The sequence below is a fragment of the Branchiostoma floridae genome, chromosome 3 (assembly GCF_000003815.2).
Source record: "Branchiostoma floridae strain S238N-H82 chromosome 3, Bfl_VNyyK, whole genome shotgun sequence".
NCBI lineage: Eukaryota > Metazoa > Chordata > Leptocardii > Amphioxiformes > Branchiostomatidae > Branchiostoma > Branchiostoma floridae.
Genome location: NC_049981.1, coordinates 30590246 through 30613216, shown reverse-complemented (window position 1 = coordinate 30613216; position 22971 = coordinate 30590246). Strand labels below are relative to the sequence as shown.

Below are 22971 nucleotides of genomic sequence, written 5' to 3'. Positions count from 1 at the left end.
TTTAAAGCCGGGATGCAATATCCCATCAGCATGGAAAATGTATGACGGGAGGATGGTTTTCTTTAGGTATGTGGGGCAGCCCCGTACCTGCTTGAGATGCAACCAGGAAGGGCATGAGTCGGCAAATTGTGCAGTAACATTTTGCAACAAATGCCAGTCCATTGGGCATTTGGCCATGGATTGTACCAACGATGTTGTGTGCCTCAGTTGCAGGGCAGAGGGACATACGGCTCGCCGTTGTCCCCTGTCCTTCGCAAACAGGATTAAGATGGGAGCCAGTTGGGCTAAGAGCCAAGAGCTCCCGGCAGGTGTGAGTCAGGTCCGTGAACACCATGATGGAGGGGTTCCTCAGGCTGCAAATAAGCCTGATCGGTCGGAACTGGCCCATGTTTCTGACGCAGAGTCTGGTGTATCTGATCCTGTTTCGCCTCCAGGTCACCCTGGCAGTGTGGACCCGGGTACTTCTTCGGCTGTGAAGTCGGATGTTTCTTCTCCGGTCGCGGAGTCGGAGGCTTCTCCTCCGGTCGCGGTGGTTGAGCCGTCTGAGGACGTGCTGTCGGAGGCCGCTCCTTCGCTGACCAAGTTTTCTCCGGTCGCGGTGGTTGAGCCGTCTGAGGACTTGCTGTCGGGGGCCGCTCCTTCTCTGACCAAGTTTTCTCCGGTCGCGGTGGTTGAGCCGTCTGAGGACGTGCTGTCGGAGGCCGCTCCTTCTCTGGCCAAGCCTGGCCTTTCTTCCTCTTCTAGCGAGCAGGTACCCTCAACATCTGCTGCTCCGGTACCGGCCCCTCGCGCCCGGTCCCAGAGAAGGAGGCGTAAGGCGGCCAGTCCAATCCGACCTGTTACTCGTCGGTACATGTGTCAGGGTTGTGAGTTGGATTACACAATCACTCTGGAGGTGGTGTCTTGTCATCAGTGCAAGGCAGACATAACTCCAGAATCTGCTCTCCTTGCTTTCTGTGAGGGCCCAGTTTGTCAAAGCGATAATCGCCTCTTTCTTTGTCAGAGCTGCCATGATGGCAACTCTGATATTGCTGACAAAGATTCCAGGAAAAGGTGTAGGGGCGATTCCAGTGAGGGATCTGCCTCTGCAAAGACTTTGTCGAAAGGAAAAAAGATTCGTAAGGAGCCGGATTCCGACTCCAGTCTTGTTATCGAGGAGTTTCCCTCGGAGAGTCTTCGTTCTGTGGACGGTAACGAGTCTGACTCTACTGTTGGCTCCAGAAGCCTCATCATTGATGAGGATACTTCGGATGCCTCTCAGGCTCCAAGTCCCGATTTGGTAGCAAAGGCGAGAGCCATTGTCATCTCCTCTGACTTGTACAAGAATAAGGCTGTCTTTGTGTGCAACCAGTTTATTTCTCATGGTTGTGACGAACTCTTGCATAGTTTTAGGTCTTTGAAATCCCACCTTGCAAAGGCGCATGGCATCTCCGGGGACGTTGTGCCTTGTAAGGTTGGTAATTGTTCGAGGTTTTTTAAAACCACGATGTTATGTCTCAAGCACCTCTACAATGTCCACCCCCAATTTGTTAACCGAATTGGTGTGGAAGGAATTGATGATCTGTACCACTAATTCCTCACATTCCGATGTTGTTTGACATTCCTTCTCTATGTAGCCTCATGGTTCTTATTGCTACACTCAATGTCTGTGGGCTCCGTAGTCCGCAGAAGAGGAGGCAGGTTTTCGGCTTTTGCCGTCAACATAAATTTGACGTTGTTTGCCTCCAAGAGTGCCATGTTTCGTCAACATCTGAAGCGGTGCTCTGGGAGAAGGAATGGGGAGGCCAAGCGTTTTGGGCATTGGGCTCCTCCCAATCTAGAGGTGTGGGTATTTTACTCTCTCCATCTTTCAATTTTGATGTGGTTAAAAAGTCTTGTGACGATAGTGGGCGTGTTGTCTGTGTCGTCTTGTCCGATGGTGTGCGTAATTTCAAAGTTTGTAACATGTATGCTCCTAACATTTCTGCGGAGCGTACTGGATTTTTTAAAAATTTGTATAAGTTTCTGTCGGGGGCTGAGCCCCTTATTTTGTGCGGTGATTTTAACTGCGTTGAAGATGTTGATATTGATAAGAGGGGCGGGAACCCGGCTCATGGTAGTGGCGGTTCCACCATTTTAAAAGACATTTGCGCCGATTTTAATGTGCATGACTCTTGGAGACATGAGAATCCTTCTAAAAAGGTCTTCACTTGGAGACAGCCGACCAAAGGTATTGCCTGTCGGCTGGACCGATTTTATTCGTCTAAATGCCTCGTCGTTTCAAACTACTGTTTTTTACCCGCATATTTTACAGACCATGACTGTGTGTCCTTGTCAATTTTACCGGATGTGAAGAAGAAGCCTGGCTTGTGGAAATGTAATGTATCGATTTTAAAAAGAGACAAAGTTTTAAATGATTTTAAACTCGCTTTTAACAATTGGAAGACTTTGAAACCAGGTTTTCCTTCTTTGCGAGCCTGGTGGGATGATGTAAAGGCTAGAACTCGCTCTCTCCTGATCAGAATTTCTTGTGAACTGGCTAGGGAGAGACGGGAGTCCATGTTTACCTTGAATAATGAACTTGTCGATCTCACCAACAAGATGAACGACGGGGCCTCTTCGGCGGACATCTTGCGTAGGTATGAATGTACTAAGTCTTCCTTGTCCGAGTTGTCCGCTGAGGAGGCTCGCGGTGCTTTTGTTCGGTCCAGAGTCAAGCAATTTGTCGAGGGGGAAAAATGTACCTCGTATTTTGTAAGCCAGGCCTCTTCCCGAAGTAGGCAGCGACGCATTTCTTCGGTCAGAGATTCTACTGGACGTATTGTCCAAGATGACGAGGAGATTTTAGATGTTTTTAAGCTATTTTATGAAGACCTTTTTAGTGCTGAGCCTATTGATAAGTGTGAGGCGAATAACCTTTGTAACAATTTAGAAGGGTCTTTGGATCCTGATGAAGTCTCTTCATTAGAAGGTCCTCTTTCATTGGATGAGCTTTGGGCTGCATTGCGCAGTATGGAGAATAATAAGTCCCCTGGCAGTGACGGTCTCCCGAAGGAATTTTATGTCGCTTTCTGGGACGTCATTGCCGGGGATCTCCTCTCAGTTTATGAGGAAGTTTTTTCGTCTGGCGAGCTCTCTCAGAGCCAGAGTTTTGGTGTTATTACTCTCCTTCCAAAAAAAGGGGACCCTCTGGACCCGAAGAACCGTCGCCCAATCTCTTTGTTAAATTGCGATTATAAGATTCTTGCAAAGGTTCTTAACAATAGGCTTAAGATGGTTGCCGCCTCGGTCATCAGTCCTGACCAGACATGCGGTATACCAGGCCGGTCGATACAATGTAACCTACTTTTGATGAGAGATATCGTTACATATGTTAATATGAATAACTTTGACTGTGCGATCATTTCTCTGGATCAGGCCAAGGCCTTTGATAGAGTGAATATTGATTTTCTTCACTTGACTCTTGCGAAGATGGGTTTTGGCCCGGTTTTTCGCAAATGGGTTGCTATATTGTACCACAACATTACCAGTGCTGTTTCCGTCAATGGGTCGCTATCATCTTCTTTTTCTCTCTCAAGAGGTGTTCGGCAGGGGTGCCCTATGTCACCCCTGCTGTACGCAATTTCTTTGGAGCCATTTGCCGCTACAGTAAGGGCCGACGCTGCGATTCACGGCCTCAGGTTGCCTGGTGGCCGTGAAGTTAAGATCTCGCAGTATGCGGACGATAACTCGGCTATTGTTACAACCGATGAGTCGATCCGCCGGCTCTTTGCTGTTATTGACATGTATAACAGAGGTTCCGGGTCTCTTTTAAATCTTGACAAATGTATGGGTCTCTGGCTAGGTAGTTGGAGGAAAAGACTCGATTGTCCGAAGAATTTTAAATGGACATCTGTATCCATACGTTTATTGGGAGGTACTTTTGGAAGTGTTAATATGCCTTTAGTCAACTGGAGGGAGAGGCAAGCTAAGTTTGAAGCGGTTCTGCGAAAGTGGGACAGCTTCTCTTTATCCTTCGCTGGCAAGGTTGTCGTCGTTAATAACCTTGCTTTCTCTACTTTGTGGTATATTGCTCCTGTATTTTCTCCTCCCGAGTCAGTCGTCAAGGACATTACGAGAGCCGTCTTTAAGTTTTTCTGGAGTTCTCGTGCAGAAATGGTCTCTAGACAGACAGTTATGCTACCTTTGGACAAAGGTGGATGGGATCTCATTGATTTTGGAGTGAAGGCCAATTGTTTTTATTGTCGGCCGTTTACCAATATTCTTGACCGGCCGGATCTTCCATGGGTCCAGTTGGCAAAATATTGGCTGGGTTTTTTTGCCCGTCGTTTTGAACCATCGTCGTGGTCTAACAGTTCCCCCCACTCTCCTGAGGCTCCACCTCACTATTCTTTGATGCGGAAGCTCACCTTGGAATTTGTTAATGCTTCTGCTTCGAAGACTTGGGACAAGATATGCACCGTGCAGTCTTTGTACAAAGCTGCCATTTTAGCTCGTTCTCATACCCCTTCCGCTTGTTTTTTAGAGCGGGGTGTTGATTGGTCGCTTGTTTTTTCAACGGTGCATAACACTCTCCTTGAGAATAACCTAAAGGAGCTTTCCTGGAAGGTCGCACATGGGGCTCTCAAAACCAACTACTTGACTTGTTCGATTTGGCACAGAACTCCTTCCCCTCTGTGTCCGAGGAGAAACTGTAGAGCTACGGAGACCGTTACCCATGCCATCTGGTCTTGTGGCGAGGTGCTCCTGACCTGGACTTGGGTCGAAGGATTCATTAGGCGATGGGTGGTCTCTAGTTTTCGTGTTTCTCGCGCGGTCGCTCTCTATGGTGTTATGTCGTCTACCCTGAAGAAGTGTAAGAGAGATGTCTGCACCTACATTTTGGCCGTCGCTCGGTCTAAGATTTGGTGGTCCAGGTGTCAGGCTCTCTTTGACAATAATTTCGTATTTCACATTGAGCTGGTGTCTCTAATCAAGGAGGCTCTTAGGTTTAAACTCAAGATGGAGTTTGTTCGACTTGGTTCTGAAAGTTTCTTGGCTGAGTGGTGCCAATCTGTTAGATGGGCAAGTGTGCGGACGGGAGTTTTGGTTCTACGTTTTTAGAAGTCCTTGTCGTAGTAGTCTTTGTTTGGTGCTACAGTCTGTCTTTGCTATTGGTGGATTGTCTGTTAGATGTTCAGTGTGTGTGCTCAGTCCTTCACTATGGTGTTCCCCTTCTACTCTCTAGTCCTCTTTATAATTTCCAGTTTGCTTTGATGTGTCGTTTCTTGGCAGAAGGTTGGGCGGGTGCAAGTCTGCCTCGGGTGGAATGGCACATCATTTTTCTTTGTTTCCATTCATGAGTTGTTTCTTCTTATATTATGATGGTTTTCAGTTTGGTCTCTGTCTGTATTACTAAAACTGTTTGTATACCCAAAATAACAAAGGGCCTTTGGAAAAGGCTTTGGAAGGGCTGGGTTACAAGGTCCGTCCATTGATCCATTGATCCATGGATCCATGGAAGAAAGCTGGCATAAGGCATTGCCGCTGGCGCGGCAATGCAAAAACTTGTTGCTGGTCAGTTCCATGTATGTTAATCGTTATGTCATATAAAGCACAATGTACAATAGTCACATGTCAATATAAAATTCACAGGATCATAGTCCCAGCATATGATCAATAACATGGCGTCATATGGAAAGATGAATTATAAAATCATAAGTTGCTGTTCAAATTATTGCAGTTAAGCACAATATACAATATTCAAAATATTCATTGTACAATGTATGTATCAGGATATAGTCCATGGAAATTGTGCTTCTTAACACATTATGTGATAGTATTGATGATATGATCATTTTCCATAATCAAGACCAAGAAAGAGATGGAAGGACAGCAAACAGAGAAAACATGAAAGAAACAATAATTAGATTTCCATTCCCAAGTTAAAGTAGAGCAGGTCATGAAGATTTCTATCTCCTTCATTTCTTCCCCAGCACACATCTCTAAATGCTGTCAGGATGTACACAGAGGTTTCTCAATAAATCTACCAATTTTGGGAGACGTAAATGTTTTATGTGCAATTGCTTCACAAAAATGACTTGTGATGCATTTGTTGCATATATGTACATGTATCTGTCAGCTGTATTCATCAAATAATTTTTCATGGTTCGAAAGCTTGTGTGACAAAATTCATCTAACAATATGACAGGCATTGCAGAAATAAACATGCCAGGCAGAAATAAGAATCGATTCTTATCTATATATTTTATATCACAGTTGTCAACTCTGCCTATGAATCCCATATTTCAACTGCACAACAGTCAGAATATGTTAACTTTTGTGTGTAGTGTATACACACTGTAGATCTAGCATTAATGTATTTGAAACTAGAAAGGCAACATTTTTGAAAAAAATGCAGGATGTGGGCGAAGGGAAAAGAAAGCAAAAATCGCAAGAAAAGAAGCAATAAGAAAGGCAACATTTTCGCGAAAATGCAGCAAAAAGAAAAAAAAATTAAAAAACATTATTTGTCCATGGATTCGATCCCGGAGCGTTGGTTTATCACGCGTGAATAATACCACTGAGCCAGTGCTACGACATGTTACAAGCGCACGTTTTAACAGGTATACAAATGTATTGCGTTGCTTGAACACGTCCGTTCACCGTTGAATTTGCAAGATTCCAAGGTCCAATTTTCTGAAGATAACGTTTTTGTGTGAAAATTTATCAATCTCGTTCATTCCATGGCGGGCAACTTCTTCCTTGAGCGCCTGTTTGGTCGTCTCAGCTGCTATAGTATTCAATTTGTCAAACTGCATGCCGAATGCCATTTTGTGTCCTGTGCGTTGATTGGTTCAGTTCTGCGTACACCCGAGACAGTCCGCGACTTTGTCCCAATCAAAAAGCTGGAAACGCGGAATATATGTTGACAGCTTCCAGTTTTTCTGAGTTCTGATTGGCTATTATCAAAGTCGATGCCGATTGTGTTCTGTGCGTTGATAGGTTCACCTCTGACGTAAAACCGAGAAAGTGCGACTGTAACCCAATCAAAAAGCTTGAAACGTGGAGTGCATGTTTACAGCTTCCATTTTTTCTGATTTCCGGTTGGAATATGCAAATATCTGAGGAAAAACTAAATGTTGGGCTTCGCCCACATACTAACTATCGCAACACAATGTTAGTCAGAGCACATATTCATGTTTTCAAAAATAGGATCACAAAATTAGGTAGGCAAAGGTAGTCCTATATCCTTTTGAGGTGGTGGGGCAGTGGGTTGTTATCCACTGTGTCTAGGGCACATTATTGGAAGGTGGAGCCAAAACCTTCTCCCTGCAATGTCTTTTACTTCCACAATCAACGCCAGGTACCCATTTTTACAACTAGGTGGAGTAAGGAAAGTCGTATAAAGTGACTTTCTCAAGGGCACAACATTGGTGGCGCATCATAGGATTAGAACCATGGATGCTCGGCTGGTTGCCATAGCAGGTCCGCTTCAGCCATTTCTTCATATCGCACCACATGCCTGTTAGGTGCATCCTCTGGTTATGGATGGCCGTCGTTATGCATGGCGTAGAGTTGTCGTTTGTCCAGGGCTCAAAATACCACCTGCATATGCAGGATAGTGCAGGTTAACTTAGAGCTGGTATTTCTGGTGTCTACCTGCACCTAACCTGCACTGGTCCATGTACTGGGTTTTGTACATAAATGCCCTATGATGTACATGTAGGTGTGTATGGATTGTTATTAGCTGCATTGATAAAGTATGAAAGAAGAAGCAGCAATGAATGGCTCCTGAACAATTTTAGGATGATTCATAATCTTTAAGTTCAAAGTGGTGCAGGGAAAATTTTTCTGGTGCAGGTAATTTTCAATGTTGCCTGCACCAGTGCAGGTATGCAGAAAAAAGTATTTTGAGCCCTGAAAATATTGAGTTCAACTGCAAATATTTCAAATGTTGCAGTAGGCAGAGTTTGCCTGGCAATGGCAGGAAGCGCGTTGACTATGATGAGTGCAGCAGATACCAGTTATCTAAATTGTCGAAGCACAAAATGGTTTTTGTGTCCTTGGACGCTATCTTCCTCAATCAGTGCTTGAGTGGTGATGTGGCAAATGATCACCAAGATGCTCCAAATCTTTAGCCTGGGTACCATCCGGATAGTAGTTTGCTCTGACATCTTTTGTACACTCTATACATGTACAGTCACTTCTCTGCAGTTCCGTCTGGGAATCTTGACATCTCTAACATCTGGAATTGTCCAAATTTTGGACGAGGACGCTGATTGGTCTCTACACGTGAGCGAATTGAAGCAAACACCCAAAACGCCATCTGTCTGGCAGTTACCCAGGCTATGAAATCTTGGGATCAGGGACCATTATTAGGTACAGAAACAGAGACAATGTTTTGATTATATAGACTCTTTCTGAACAAACAGAGGAGACTTGTTTATAGTGTTGTTGCCTCTGGGAGTCTGTCCTTCTTTATATTGATTTCTAGTGATTCACAGATGACCACATGTGGACAATTTTCCTCCCAAATGCATTGCTTAGGCCAGGCCAATTGATTTCCTTGGTTGTCGGATTTTTACAAATAAAAAACATAGCAAATGGACATCATAAAAGCATAGGGCAGGGAGAAAAACTTGACAGTATTCACTCCATACAACTGAGTGCACCCAGGGATAAACCTGGTCCTTTGGCTATGCTTTTCAAGTTAAGCATATTTTTTTAGAATTTTTCTAAAATCCATTCAACCAACAAATGAAATTCGTGTGGCCTAAGTTTAGCTTGTATCATCACAATTCACAACATACTGATAATCACAATTCATAACTAGAGCAGAAAAATGCTGGCTTTGCGCTTTGATTGTGTAGAAAAGAAAACTATTGCCGGTAACTCAGCAGACCAACCTGCTGTCTGCTGAATTGCATTTTTTTATTCATAGATGCCTGCTGGTCTATTTCACATAAATTTGAATGGGAACTTGAGCAGGTATCAAGTATCCAGTTTTCAAGCTATGGGCATGATATTGTCAGGTCACACCAATTTATTTTGTTGGTTTTCGGATTTTATAAAAAAATACAAAATGATCCTTAATTGGAAAACATAATTTGTTTATTTATTTATTAATCTTTTAGGGTAAATCCATACAGTTTAAAGAAAAAACTGATTTCCAAGGGAGCCTAAATCAATCAACATAAACTAAATAATATTCATATAACATATAACGTGACTAATCAAACGTTATGGTACACTCAGTTTTATGGAATGAATACATTGTCATATTCAAGTTTTCCTCTATACATTTTCATTTTTAAAAATCTGGGAAACAACAAATTTGATTAGTGTAGCCTATAACCTTGGATAAGCTTTTTTGTCACCTGATTGTCATATGATATGCCTGCTCTATATTCTAGTCATGTCTCAAATTACCAAGAGGCGCCAGGATTCCTGTTAATTGGTTAACACAAATTAACAGCTGGGAGAGTTATCTATGTCTTTGTTTGTCAGAACATTGCTTGGGTCACCTTGGACAAGCGCAGACGTGTGCCATCCTGATTGCATGCATTAATGATGACAATAACTATGACGATAGCTCCGTGATTTATCGAGATGGGACCCATCTGGAAAGGTTGGCAGTCACAACGTCAAGGAGTTTCAATGACATCTCTGACACTAGCACATCTAAAAGTTAACCCCTAAACTGCCATTCCCTGATATATCCGGCACACATATACATGTCCTGTGTGCATCGCCCGGATATATCTGGGAAAGCATATTCCCCCAAAGTAGCAGCTTTGCGCGCTTGTAGTGCAAAAAAACCCGGAAGGGACTTCGGCCTTGTGCAGAGGTTTATTTTTTTTAGGTCAGCGGCCGACCCTGGCACTGATAGCATATCAAAGGGCTGAAACTCTAGCACTTATGATGACAGTAACGATGACGTTAGCTCTGTAATTTGTCGGGATACCCACCTGCGGGGTGGAACCCATCTGGAAAGGTTACAACGTCAAGGAGTTTCAATGACATCGTTGACACCAATACACCTAAAAGTTATGGTTTGCAAAATAGAGCTAATATGATGCTCTACTGATATGCTAGGGCAACACCAATTTAATATGTATTTTCTCATAATTTAAAAAAAAGGTGAAAATATAGCAAGCAGGCATCATAAAAGCAATGGGCAGGGAGGAAAACTTGAATATGACACGCTTGCAGATAGATGTGCAAAAGTTAGGTGTGACGGGTCCTTCAGTGTAATGTAACCAGCTGCTGCCACGCCGCGTGCTTGCAAAGCTGGTGTGTTACGCCGAAGGGCCGTTATACTGGCTATATAGATACAGATACAGACACACTCACTTCATAAAAGGGCAGCAAGACATGATCCTTGTCCTTGGGCCTTGTTTTCGTAAAGTTTTTCCGGTTAAGCATTCGTCACTCTACTGTGACAGTCATAGGGGCCAGAGCATGCCGAGTATTGAACTCGGGACATACTGATTCTGATTCCAATGCTCTAGCCGTTACACCACACAGACACCCCTTGCACACAGTCTAATTGCACGTGATTAGCCTACAATATATGAAATACTTGAAAGAAGGGCTTTTTCTTTAAGACCATCATTGGACTCATGATGAAAACCACAATTCTTGATTAATCCACTCAACTGTGATGAACTCCTATGAAGTATTAAACCCCATGGGAAGACCATAATTAATACCTGTGGTATAAGCTATGGAGCTTTAATAATGTAGAGGCTAATTAAGGGAATCTTGTTTCATGTTCCTTCACACACGAGACCTGCCTTCACATCTGCATCAAATCCCCAGGGATACTGTTGCATAGATATGCAAGTATCTGAGATCTATCACATTTTCAGATAACAAACTACAGGAAGATGTGTCACGCAAATCTTTTTAATCTTACAAATATAAGCATTGCATGTGACTACAGTATATGACTCAAAACCACCTTGAACATTCCATTTTCTCAACATTAAATCCCCACAAGCTAAGTGTAATCTTTAGAATCTACATGTATGGTTACACATGGCATATCACTGGGATTTTGTTGACACCATGGCCAGACCTTGTGGAATATCACCTGAGAGGTGGAGTGGGTCACACTAATTTAAAAGTTCTTTCTTCTCAGCTTTAAAAACATGCTAGATTGGAATATCAACATGGAAACATGGAGTATGAGGAGAAAGTCACACGGCAGTTCTTAGCTCTGATTGGTTCATGACAGAAGAAGAAGAAGGAAAGAAAGAAAATACACCAGCAAAAACAATATGTTTTCCAGAGGTATAACATAACTACACAAAACATCCCTGCAGGGTTTGCAGCCAATAAAAAGGGGCCAAGTGCTGGCCGTATTTCATGCGGTTGCCTGGTGGTGATGTCATGGCGTATATCCGTAATCAATACGACTCAATCAAGAGCTTGCTCTGAAATTCATAGGATCTTATTGATTGGCAGAATTCTGTCTGCTATTAACTCCCAAGTTGTTCATATTTGTCCATAGATCTGTATAGAGCTTCACTAATTCATCTTTGGGTAAGAAGACGGACAGTCGACATGAAACCAGTTTGAGGGAAAACTCCTATCTTGTTGCAAACCCAGAAGACTACACCATTTTATTTCTTTTTTGTTCTTGGATTGAATAAGATAGTTCTTAGCTGGTCAATCAACATTAAAAGAGAGTGTGCGGGGAAAGTCTGTAGTGCAAGCTATTGATCTTATTGATTAGTAAAATGTTGTCTGCTATTATGTAAGTCATATTTGACAGTAGCTTTGCAAGGGAGCTTCAATCACAATGACTTAAGTCAGAAAATCTTAGCATGACATGGTCCAGATTGTTGTGTCAATAAAACTTGTCTTCTGTAATCTTTTTGTGTTCTGAAACCGTCAAATTCAATTTGCTGTCCATTTTGTCTGAGGCCTTTGCTAATGTTTTTAGCGCTACTGTACCTTATAGCACTACAAAAAGGCTTTAAGTGTTGAGGAAATAATGACATACAGAAAATTAGTACGAATTTAAGAAGTGAAGCATGTCTGAATAGTTTGGCAAGCAGCGTCAATGTAATGGAAAATGTTTGCGATGGTTTTATGTTCTCGGTGAAGAGGCCACTGCCCAAATACATAAGAACCGCTGTGAACATTTGTAAATTTACAGTAAGTCTCAGTTTGATTCTGTAGATGACATTTTTTGTGACCTGACATCTGATGTGAGTGTACAAAACAGAATGAGGCTGTTTTGCAATGGAATGTTTTACTGTATAATGTTTCACATAGGAACAGATCTATATAAACACACAGTCTTCTCAAAACCACCCAAGGGGCACATCCAGGCAAGGAGCCACCACCTTAAATAGACCACCAGACCATATACGCTCGTATGGGCACCTACAAATTTTCATTTTTTCCTACATTTATTTCATAGTGGAATACCCTGCCTAGCTTACTGGTAATTGCTCCCACTGTTGAGACTTTCTGTGCCCACCCTAACACGGGCCCTCAACTCGCCTTCCTATGTTGCCCCTTGTGAGGCTATTTTGAGTGTAACCCTTATGTAGATGTAGATCCAAATCTTGAGAGAATTCCTTTTGTACCCCACTGTCTGGTGCTGAATTCTCTGCTGTTCTGGGGATGATGAAAAAGATTTTTCCCGTTCCGTCCTGTGTGACAGACAAAAATCAACATGTAAAGATACAATAAAAAACAATTGCCATTGAACAGCTTGGTCTTCCTGCAAAATTTACACCTCAAAATGCAGGAAATAGCATTTCAGAGGGTCTAGATTCCAAAATTTTCTGGGAGAGCATGCCCTCAGACCCTCCTGGGAACCTCAAAGGGCTTTTGATGCTCAATAGGATTTCTATTCAGAGTTGAGGGGATGGAAAATGATTTCAGGCTGGCTACAACCTGTACTGTCCATGGTGCTGAATTCTGGGCTGCAATGGGGACAGTCTCCCGATGACCTCTGCTTTAACCCTTCCAAGCATCACGCTGTGCTTGTAAATCCTTGTTTTCATTGGTCCTGATACTGAGAGGGTTGATATGAAAACAAGTACCTGTGATTGGTTGATTGTAGTCATGTGACACTTATTTTAGGCTTTGGTTGGCTGACAAAGGAAATAACTAGAGGGGAAAGGGCACCAAAAATTCTACACTCAGGTGACAAACTTCACAGATGATTGGTTGGTTTTGATCACATGACACTCATTGTAGGCTCTGATTGGTCAATACAGGTGACAACTGCACAGATGAGGAGTATGAGAAACTTTAGACAGCTCCTGCAGCTGATTGGTTGGTTTTGATCACATGACACTTATTGAAGGCCCTGATTGGCCATTATAGGTAACAAATGCACAGATGAAGAGTGTGAAAAACTTAAGACAGCTCCTGCTGCCGATTGGTTGGTTTTGATCACATGACACTTATTGTAGGCTATGATTGGCCATTACAGGTGACAACTGCACAGATGAAGAGTGTGAAAAAATTTAGACAATGCCTGCAGCTGATTGGTTGATTGTAACCACATGACACTAATTGTAGGCTCTGATTGGCTATTACAGGTGACAACTGCACAGATGAGGAGTATGAGAAACTTAAGACAGCTCCTGCTGCTGATTGGTTGGTTTTGATCACATGACACTAATTGTGAGTTATGATTGGCCATTACAGGTGACACTGCACAGATGAAGAGTGTGAAAAACTTAAGACAGCTCCTGCTGCTGATTGGTTGGTTTTGATCACAAGACACTAATTGTAGGCTCTGATTGGCCATTACAGGTGACAACTGCACAGATGATGAGTATGAGAAAGTTGAGAAAACTCTTGCTGCTGATTGGTTGGTTTTGGTCACATGACACTAATTGCAGGCTCTTATTGGCTATTACAGGGGACAACTGTACAGATGAGGAGTATGAGAAGCTGAAGACCCAGCTGCTGCGGCTGCAGAACCGTAAGTTTGCGCAATCCCCGGACGCCCAGGGCCTCGGGCAGGATGAGCTGTCAATCAAGAAGTTCCTGGTGACTATGATGTTTGAGTACTGGGACCTGGACAATGATGGACAGGTGTCAAGCAACGAGATGGGACAGGTGAGTGGGATGATGGGAATGTATCTTCATCATAATCATCTGTCGATCACCTTGGGATGGCTTAAGTCCATGCACAACTTTGGACCATGCCAGTCTGTCTGCTATGACCGTATCCAGGTCTTCCTTGGCAAGCCAGGTATCTGTTAGTTTTAGCTAGTTCTAGAAAAATCTATCTGGTGTTTCCTATTACAGTAGGGATACGCTTTTAAAAGAAATGTTTTGGCCAGAGTCTTCCAACAAATACAAGGATAAACTAAGCTACGTTAGTAGCCTGTTATTTTCATGTTGTAGTTATTAGAAATGCGTTTCACATGAAAAAGTATATCAATACAACAATGAGGGCTAGACATACAGGTAATGAGCTATCCAATACCAAAGTTAAGGTTAAAGTTAATAAAAGTTAAAAGTTAAATTACTCAAACACATTGAGAAACTGTTTGATTGATATGAGAAACAAAAGACTCACATATGTTGAATGCTTCAATGCCCTGTTATGTAACTTTATTAGCATTCACAAGGGCAAGTAGCCATAGTCATACAGTGTATGCTTTTGCTTTAGCCAAATAAATCAGTCAATGATCAATACATTGATATGTATTCCTTCTGTTTCCATGGCAACCAGGTGATGCGGAAGGAAGATGAGCTGGCCGAGGTGCTGACCACCTGCTCTCTGTACGACCTGCTCAAGTTTGATGACATCAACGACGACCATCGAGTGGACATAGACGAGTTTTACAACGCCTTCGGTGAGCAACCTTGATGCACATACAAATACAAACACATAGGTGTGGCATTGGGTGTGCCGTAACTGGTAGAGCTCGGCTCGGAATCTATAGGTCCTGAGGTCAATTCCTGCCTTGCCCTGGCCATTGTGCCCTTGGGAAAGGCACTTTACACGACCTTCCACACTTCACCCAGGTGTAAAAATGGGTACCTGACTTTGGTCGGGGAAGCAAAATGCTACCTTTACCTTCCGTCTGTACTGTGTATATGGCACTGTTAATAATGATAATGACTGTTCTTAGTTATAGATAGACAGAAAAACACTCAGTCATCAATAACCAAATCAGTGTACATCTTTATACAACAGCTCCTCCCATCATCATTTTCTGTTTGCTGCTGTTTCCCTAAAATATCTTATCACATGAGTCTCCAGTCTAATGTTCTGGTTGAGATGTAACGTACAGTTGTCTGTCAGACTGCTGAGGAGGCCTTCATGCGGCCTTCCTAGCCTTAATTTGAGTTTTTTTACTCAACGCAAGGTTGAGGACCTTTTGGGGCGGTGAGTTCAGCGGCAAACGAATACATGTTATTATGTTTATCTTCATGGGAGGGAAACAAATCATTTTTGCTACATTTCTTCCTCTTCTTCAAACAAATAAGGTCAACGACCTGTACCAGATGGCTGTCACCATGGTTACTGGAGGTGTGTCAGACACCCTGTAGTGTTGGATTGCATAAAAAGGTAGCGACTGGCAGCTGAGATAGTTGGTTGACAACCCTTGGTTAACAAAGCAGTAATTTGTTAGTCCTGACTGTGTGAAGGTATACATTATGTATTGCGGTATGATACAGGGATATGTATTTCATAATGTCAACAAGTGGTAGGTACAGGTACAAAGTTTGCTTGTCGATTAAACTTTCTTTCCATAGCTAGCCATCTAAGCAAGTCTTAACCTGCTGATAATGCATTGATCTGATTGGACAATGAAGAGGTTTGAATGGCTGATTCATTCAAGTGCGCTCAACGGTCATTAGGCAGGAGTTTGTAAAAGACCGAGCAAGTTTTTATCTCTCACCAAACGTGATCATTTCAAGTTCACAAGCTCATTAACTGCTGAACTACACGTCATTCAGGAACAATTATTCGCGTCTCCGTGACTGAGCATGGGTATTCCGGTATCGATTTCCACTGGATGATGTTGAGATAATGACACAGGGTCATAGGAAGCCAGCTAAGGTCATTGGAAGTATGGCCGCCGTATCCGTGAACAGCACAGGGTTACAACCATTGGCGATCAATTATTCCCCGTGTGCCTTTTGAGCAGACCTGTGCAGCGGCACTCTGTCTGGGTGACTGCACAGTGACCGCGAGGCCCGTGCTCGCACATACAATCAATGCTGTTATTCAACACTAAAGTTTGTTCACCACTATGACGACCTGGCCTTCTTCCAAAGTCGTGAGATTTGGAGAGTGTTTCACAGGTTTTGCGGTTTCATGCCCTGGGATTTATTAGGTATCAGACTGAATGAGAATTGGTCATGAAAAATCCTATGAATACGATTAGAGGATATCTCGCAACTTTAACTTCCAAGTGTCGGGACCTATCACAGTGGGGCGCCTTTGCAGTTGCCTTTATCGGGAGTGACACTGAAGACAATGAGGGAATGCTGCCCTGACTTTTGACATCTTGATCTCGACAGATGAGGTCGTGTAAGGTACATCTCAAGCATGTCACCCATGGCAGCCATGGCAGCCATGGCAACAAGGTCATTTGGGAAATGTAACCCATAGCAACAAGGTCAACTTAAACATGTCACCCATAGTAACGAGGTCATTTTGGAAATGTAACCCATAGCAACAAGGTCAACTTCAACATGTCACCCATAGCAACAAGGTCATTTTGGAAATGTAACCCATAGCAACAAGGTCAACTTCAACATGTCACCCATAGCAACAAGGTCATTTTGGAAATGTACCCCATAGCAATGAGGTCAACTTTAACATGTCACCCATAGTAACAAGGTTATTTTGGAAATGTACCCATTGCAACAAGGTCAACCTAAACATGTCACCCATGGTAACAAGGTCAGTTTGGAAATATGACCCATAGCAACAAGGTCATCTTAACTTGTCACTCATGGCAACATGTCACGTCAACCATGTCATCCACAACATTCATACCATTTAAACCATGTCATCCACAGCAACAAGGTCATTTCAACAGTGTCAAACATGACAACAAGGTCACCTGAAACATTTTTCAAAACTTAACCCTTGACAAAAAGGTACATGTAAGCTGGACAACGTTTTATTGGTATCCAAGACAATTTTGACTGTACGAGGGGCGTTCAATAAGTAATGCCTCTGACCCACTTTCAGTTGTCTGATCTAAATGAAATTTTGCTTGTTTAATGTTTCATATCTCTATGGATTATGTTGCAAAACACAGATCTGAACTAACTGTGGTTTCTGATTTACTGGTGTCTGAACTGAGTCAGGTGTGAAATGGACCAGGTGTGAAATGGAGCCAGTTGAGTGTCGCGCTGTGATCCGGTTTTTGTATTTGAAAGGACGCACACCAAAGGAGACTTTTGATGAGATGAAAGAAACTTATGGTGATGATGCCCCATCATATGACCTTGTAAAACGCTGGCATCCTGAATTCAAACATGGCCGGAAGTCTGTGGAAACAGCTCCCAGACTTGGTCGTCCCTCTTCTGCCATTGATGAGGCATCTGTTGGAGGACCAACCTGGGGTGTCCTACAAAAACGATGTCCAGAGCTGCATCAAACGATGGGAGAAATGCATAACTCTGGGTGGTTTCTATGAAGAGAAAGACTAATAACTGTGCCAAGTTTCATTAATCTCCTGCTATGGGAAATGGGTCAGGAGCATTACTTATTGAACGCCCCTCGTATCTATCTGAAGAATGTTCATAGTACAGATCAGCTCCAGCCATTTTGCAACAGACAGGGTTTGTCTTCTTTTCAAGGGCAGGATTTTTAGGTATCCGATATTGGTGTGCAGGGCTCGAAATACCACCTGCAGGTTAGTGCAGGTAAATTGGAGGTGTCTACCTGCACCTTACCTGCACCCAACCTGCAATGGTCTATGTGGTGGGTTTATACATTAATGTCCTATGATGTAGGTGTGTATGGATTGTTATTAGCTGCATTGACTGTTACCACTTATTAAGTATCAAAGAAGAAAAAAACTAGCAATGGTTCTTGAACAATTTTAGTATGGTCCATACTTCCTAAATTCAGAGTGGTGCAGGTAAAATTTGTCTGGTGCAGGTAATTTTCAATGTTACCTGCACCAGTACAGGTATGCAGAAAAAAGTATTTTGAGCCTTGGTGTATCCTACCAGGGGCTTGTAGCATTTCAATGCCAGTCAACAATCTCCAAGTATTCCATAAGCCTACTGAAATGGCTTTGATTCACGAAGATAGTTGCTACAGCAACAAATACCCAAGATCATTCCCTGCACTTGGTGAGGGAGAATTGCAAGGCTTGTAGGTCACCTTGCAGGGATGTATGGTGGCCTTATGTAAGTGAGAGGTGAGGCTTGTAGAGAATACCATTAACTTAGGTAGACACCTCTGGCTTTGTGGCATGTGCTAAAAGGAATTTGCTGTCTCGGCAGAGAGCTAGGGTGTGCAATAATACCATCTTGGATGAACATGAAATGCATTTGTACTTACATGCATAAAGTAACAGGACTAGCAAAAACACTTAATGGAGCATTGTACTCCTTGTCTAGATTTAGATATTTTAAAGGATTGTTTCTAAACTTGTATCTACTAGTATAATATAGTATATATAGTATCCACAGTCGTGACTCTCGGGAATACGATGTTCCATAAATCTGCCAGCTTGCTCTTTCACAAAGCACCACAAGGATTGTGTAACAATGCTACAGGGCATTCCTAGTGTGTTCCTGAAGTAGTTAAAGTCAAATGTCAGGTTGGGGACGTTCCTGCCTGGAGACATGTGATGAATTTTGTAAAGTTTTGCTGATGACATCACACTCTAAGCTTTTGTTACAGAATAAGTCGGTCCTCCCTTTTTTGTTTATTTGATAGGTGGGCCGACTACTCTCTCTTTGCATCCAGGGGATGAAATGTGTGGAGCTTACAATGCATGTAGATGGGGATGAATCGAAAGGGTCTGTAGCGGCTGCCATTCAGTGCTAAGTCCAGTGACCTCAATACAACAGCAATTGCCCCAAGTGTGGCAATAGGACTGAAGATTTTGAATCTCTCACACCAGAAAAGGCCCCTACTCTTTGGGATAAGTGTAGCAGGTTCTAGTGTGCTCAAGGTGAGGCCCTCCCTGTCCTATCTGAGGGACGGCCCAAATCAAAGCTCCCTTAGGAGGACCTCATATGTTAACAACAGCAAGTCTCCACTAGGTTCTGTTGGCTGCTGTGTTCTCAGCGTCTTCACAGGGAATGTTGGCTCATTTCAAGTCATCTATCATTTCATGACAAACTGTATTGTAGCTTTGTGTCCCAACAGCATTTTCAATGGCATCCGCATATACTGATATCAAGGAAGAACATGGATATCGATAGATCTCTTAAAATATCTGCCCATAATTTTCATTATCCGGTTATGTCAACAGATGTTATTCACGTTTGTTAGTGTCTATTGTCTTAGCTTCATCTTCACACATGAGACATGAGATATGAATGTAAGAAGATGGAATTATCAAGCCACATGTTGAGCCTTGGAAAATGCGCATCATGTTTCTTATCCTCCCACAGGAAGATAACATTTGACTGTGGTTAAGTCTAATGATCTGCCTTTAGATCTTGGGTTTCTCCCTGTTGGTGAGAGCTTCTTCATAAGTACATGTAGTTTTCTTCATTAGGCCACACCAATCTAATTTCTTGGTTCTCGGATTTTTTCAGAAAAATATCGGTCGAAAAAAAAAAAGAAAAAAACAAATTGCAAAAAGTCTGTGGTGAACTTATATGACACAAAAACACAAGGTAAGTAGTCAAGTTTTCAGCTTTTCATGGCATGATTTATCCAATGAATCTCTTGCTTTGATTTTATACCACTGTTCTGATCGTGTGACTGCAAATAAGCGCTCTGATTGGTTTATCAGCAGTATGTGCCCCTGGAACAGTGTTTTTTAAAGGTCTGCAATATAGTAAAACCTGTATTATTTTCTTGGGACTAAACTTTTTTTTTCCAAATCGGAAAAAAATAGGTCGGGAAATCCGAGAACCAACAAATTAAATTGGTGTGGCCTTAGACTAAGTAGTCTTCTTGCAAATGGTGTAAGGCCACACCAATTTAATTTGTTGGTTCTTAGATTTTAGAAAATTTTTTTTTTTAATTCTCAAATGGAAAAACATAATGAAAACAAAGGTTGACGACCAGTTTATACCTGGGTGCACTCAGTTTTATGGGCTGAGTACAGTCATATTTAAGTTTTTCTCCCTGCTCTTTGGATCTATGATGTCCGCTTGCTATATTTTCATTTTCCAAAATCTGAGAAACAATAGATTATTGATGTGTTCTATATATAAATAAGGTTTGACCGTCAGTATTAGAGAGTTTGCACGTGTAAAATGACATTTACAGTAAGTCGCCCAAAAGTTCAAAGCCATAAATAACTTTGCAGGAAGGGTGCACTGGGCGGCGCACGTCTGTTTCTGTAGCCCTGGACCAAACAGCCTTTTATAGACTACAGTAGGGGGCCAGTCTACTGTTAGTTGTGTGTGTTCAACTCTCATACCCTCTTCCAAATGCTGAGCACTATGCATAGAAAGCAACATGTAACAGCTTTTTAAAGTCTTTGGTATGACCCGGCCAAACACTTGGCCACTGCACCGGTTTTTAATGAGCAATAAACAAAGAAACTGTAACAAAATATATCATGTCTTTCATCCTTGTCTATAGGCTGCATAGAACCTATGTGTGTGTGTTCCAAGACTGAAGAAGTCTCTGGTGGGTGTGCCTGTATTGGTCAACCAGTATAAAGTGCATCAGTTCAGACGCATACATTTACTGTTTGCCATTGGTATGTTAATGAGATGACATCATTGAAGTGACATATCTCTTCAGTCTGTTTACCACCATGACTCCGCTATGTTGACTACTCTGTGAGTGGTATTACCGCGCCTCTGAGTTGTTCGATCAGCACCCTTTGGCCTGAATGGTGTATGTAGGTCAATGAACTTTAGATATGGGTAATGAGATACGTAATACTTAAAGCAGAACTTAGTTGCTATAGTAGCTTTGTCTTGCATACTTAAGTGTAGATAAGCATGAATGCTAGTGAGTTCTTTGCCTTTGAAAAGCAGCCTGCTACAAAGAGCTCAACTCATGCACGTTTTTCATTCCTGGTGGTCGGAAATCAAACTGCAAATGTTCAGTCACCGTTGTGAAATTCGTTTACTGGTACATTTTTTTTATGAAAGTTTTCAGTACAAAGACTCGAACTATAATAAAGCATGCAGCAGAACAAGGTAGTATTTCTTTCAATTGAATGAAACTGCATGTTATCTATCCCCACACCTGGCGACAGTAAAACTGGGATTTAGCAAACGGCAACATTCGGGACCATTTCACACTTTTACACACCACACGTGTGCGGATACTGACAATGGTTCTCTTTTCACAATAATGATTTAGCATTGGTGTTGGGTCTAGAAATGTGTGGCAGATATTTTCAATCATTCTCTTCATGGAGCAGCTTTGTTGTAAGTTTTAGAATGTTAATGGCAAAGTTTTCACCTTTACAGCATGTCACACAATGATTGTTCAAGTATGCATACATGAATATCAGGAGAGTGTTCTGAGTGTTGCAAACAGTGAGTCTATCTAAATTTAGAGGTTTTGACTAGGAGACCAAAATTTGTTCCTTGGACTTATATTCAAACTAATTGGTATTACTGGTACTGACATTTGTATCCTTCAAAGTTATCAAGATAGCAAATAAGACAAAGCACAAAAATTGCTATGGTTGACAATATCATTGTTAGGATGTGGTTTCCTTCCATTCATCATATATATTGGTCATATGCATCAATGAAAAGGTAAACCATGTTAGACATACAATTCAAACATTTGCATGCTTTTCTGATGAATGAATGTATGAATTTGTTTAGCAAAAAAATGGATTGACATCTTTTTGCCAAACTATCTTGCATCCTGCCCCTTTTTCTGGAGTAATTCATCAAGAAACTCAGCTTGAAACTTTTCCAATATGTGCTATAAGTTGATGCGCTCATAGCTTTTGACATTTGTGAATTGCCTCACTTAAGGACCAGAGATATTGTATCCACCTGAGGAATAGATCAATCGACATGATGTCGTGAATGTGTGAACGGAGCAATAAGAATCCATTATCATTCCTGAACCTTGAAGGGGTCATGTCAGCACTTATCAACATACTATTAACTGTGGTGGGCAAAGTTATCGCGTTATTGACGTTCTTAATAGAAGTTTGAATGTTGTAAATGATACTCAAACTTTCCACAAAATGTTGGAGTGTTGTTTCGAGGAAAGGACTATGACAGTAGAAAAATGATTCCCTGTCACATTGATCCATGTCTGTTTCATAGCGGCAAAGTAGAAAGATACCCTAATAGAAAATTGGCACCTTTACAACCTCAATGAATCTCACATTTTGAGAAATGGCTGAAGATAATCTATTGTGTTATCGGATTTCCTAACCCAAGGGATGTTATGGCGCTCTGTGTACATCTTTTACATCTGACAAGGTTATTATATTTCAGCCATACCATAGGTATGGTGAAATATATTGTATTCGTAATGTTTCTTTCTTTCTCCTGTCAAATCTTCAGAACACGGTATCTCCGTTGTTCCTCAACCGAATGACTTGAAATTTGGCACAAGGGAAGAGTGGGCCAATACCCTCGGGCGTTTTTTTCATTTTTTCCATATCTGTCTCTTAAATGATTTTATTAAGGTTTTTTGGTCATCTTAAGACCAAAACTGTATATTTGGGCCCCCTGTACCCTGGTATTATAACCGAATGAGCTGAAATTTGGCACAGATGTGCCTTGATAAGTCCCCCATATAGATTCAATATCAGTTTTGGTGTACAGTACAACAAAATGCTTATTTTTGCGATTTTTTGACCAATTTTTGACCAAAAAAGGACACTTTTGGCCCCTGTACCCTGGTATTACAACCAAATGAGCTGAAAT

General features: G+C 42.0%; 1 protein-coding gene across 1 annotated transcript in view; it reads left to right on the top strand.

Annotated features, from left to right (window-relative positions):
- The window catches only part of LOC118411821 (follistatin-related protein 5-like), a 105058-nt gene that overhangs the window by 55338 nt on the left and 26749 nt on the right, over positions 1-22971 (top strand). Inside the window, exons 5-7 of the mRNA XM_035814307.1 lie at positions 13530-13587; positions 13836-14055; positions 14678-14801. Coding sequence (XP_035670200.1) covers positions 13530-13587; positions 13836-14055; positions 14678-14801 — 402 coding nt within the window. The remainder of the gene's footprint in view (positions 1-13529; positions 13588-13835; positions 14056-14677; positions 14802-22971) is intronic.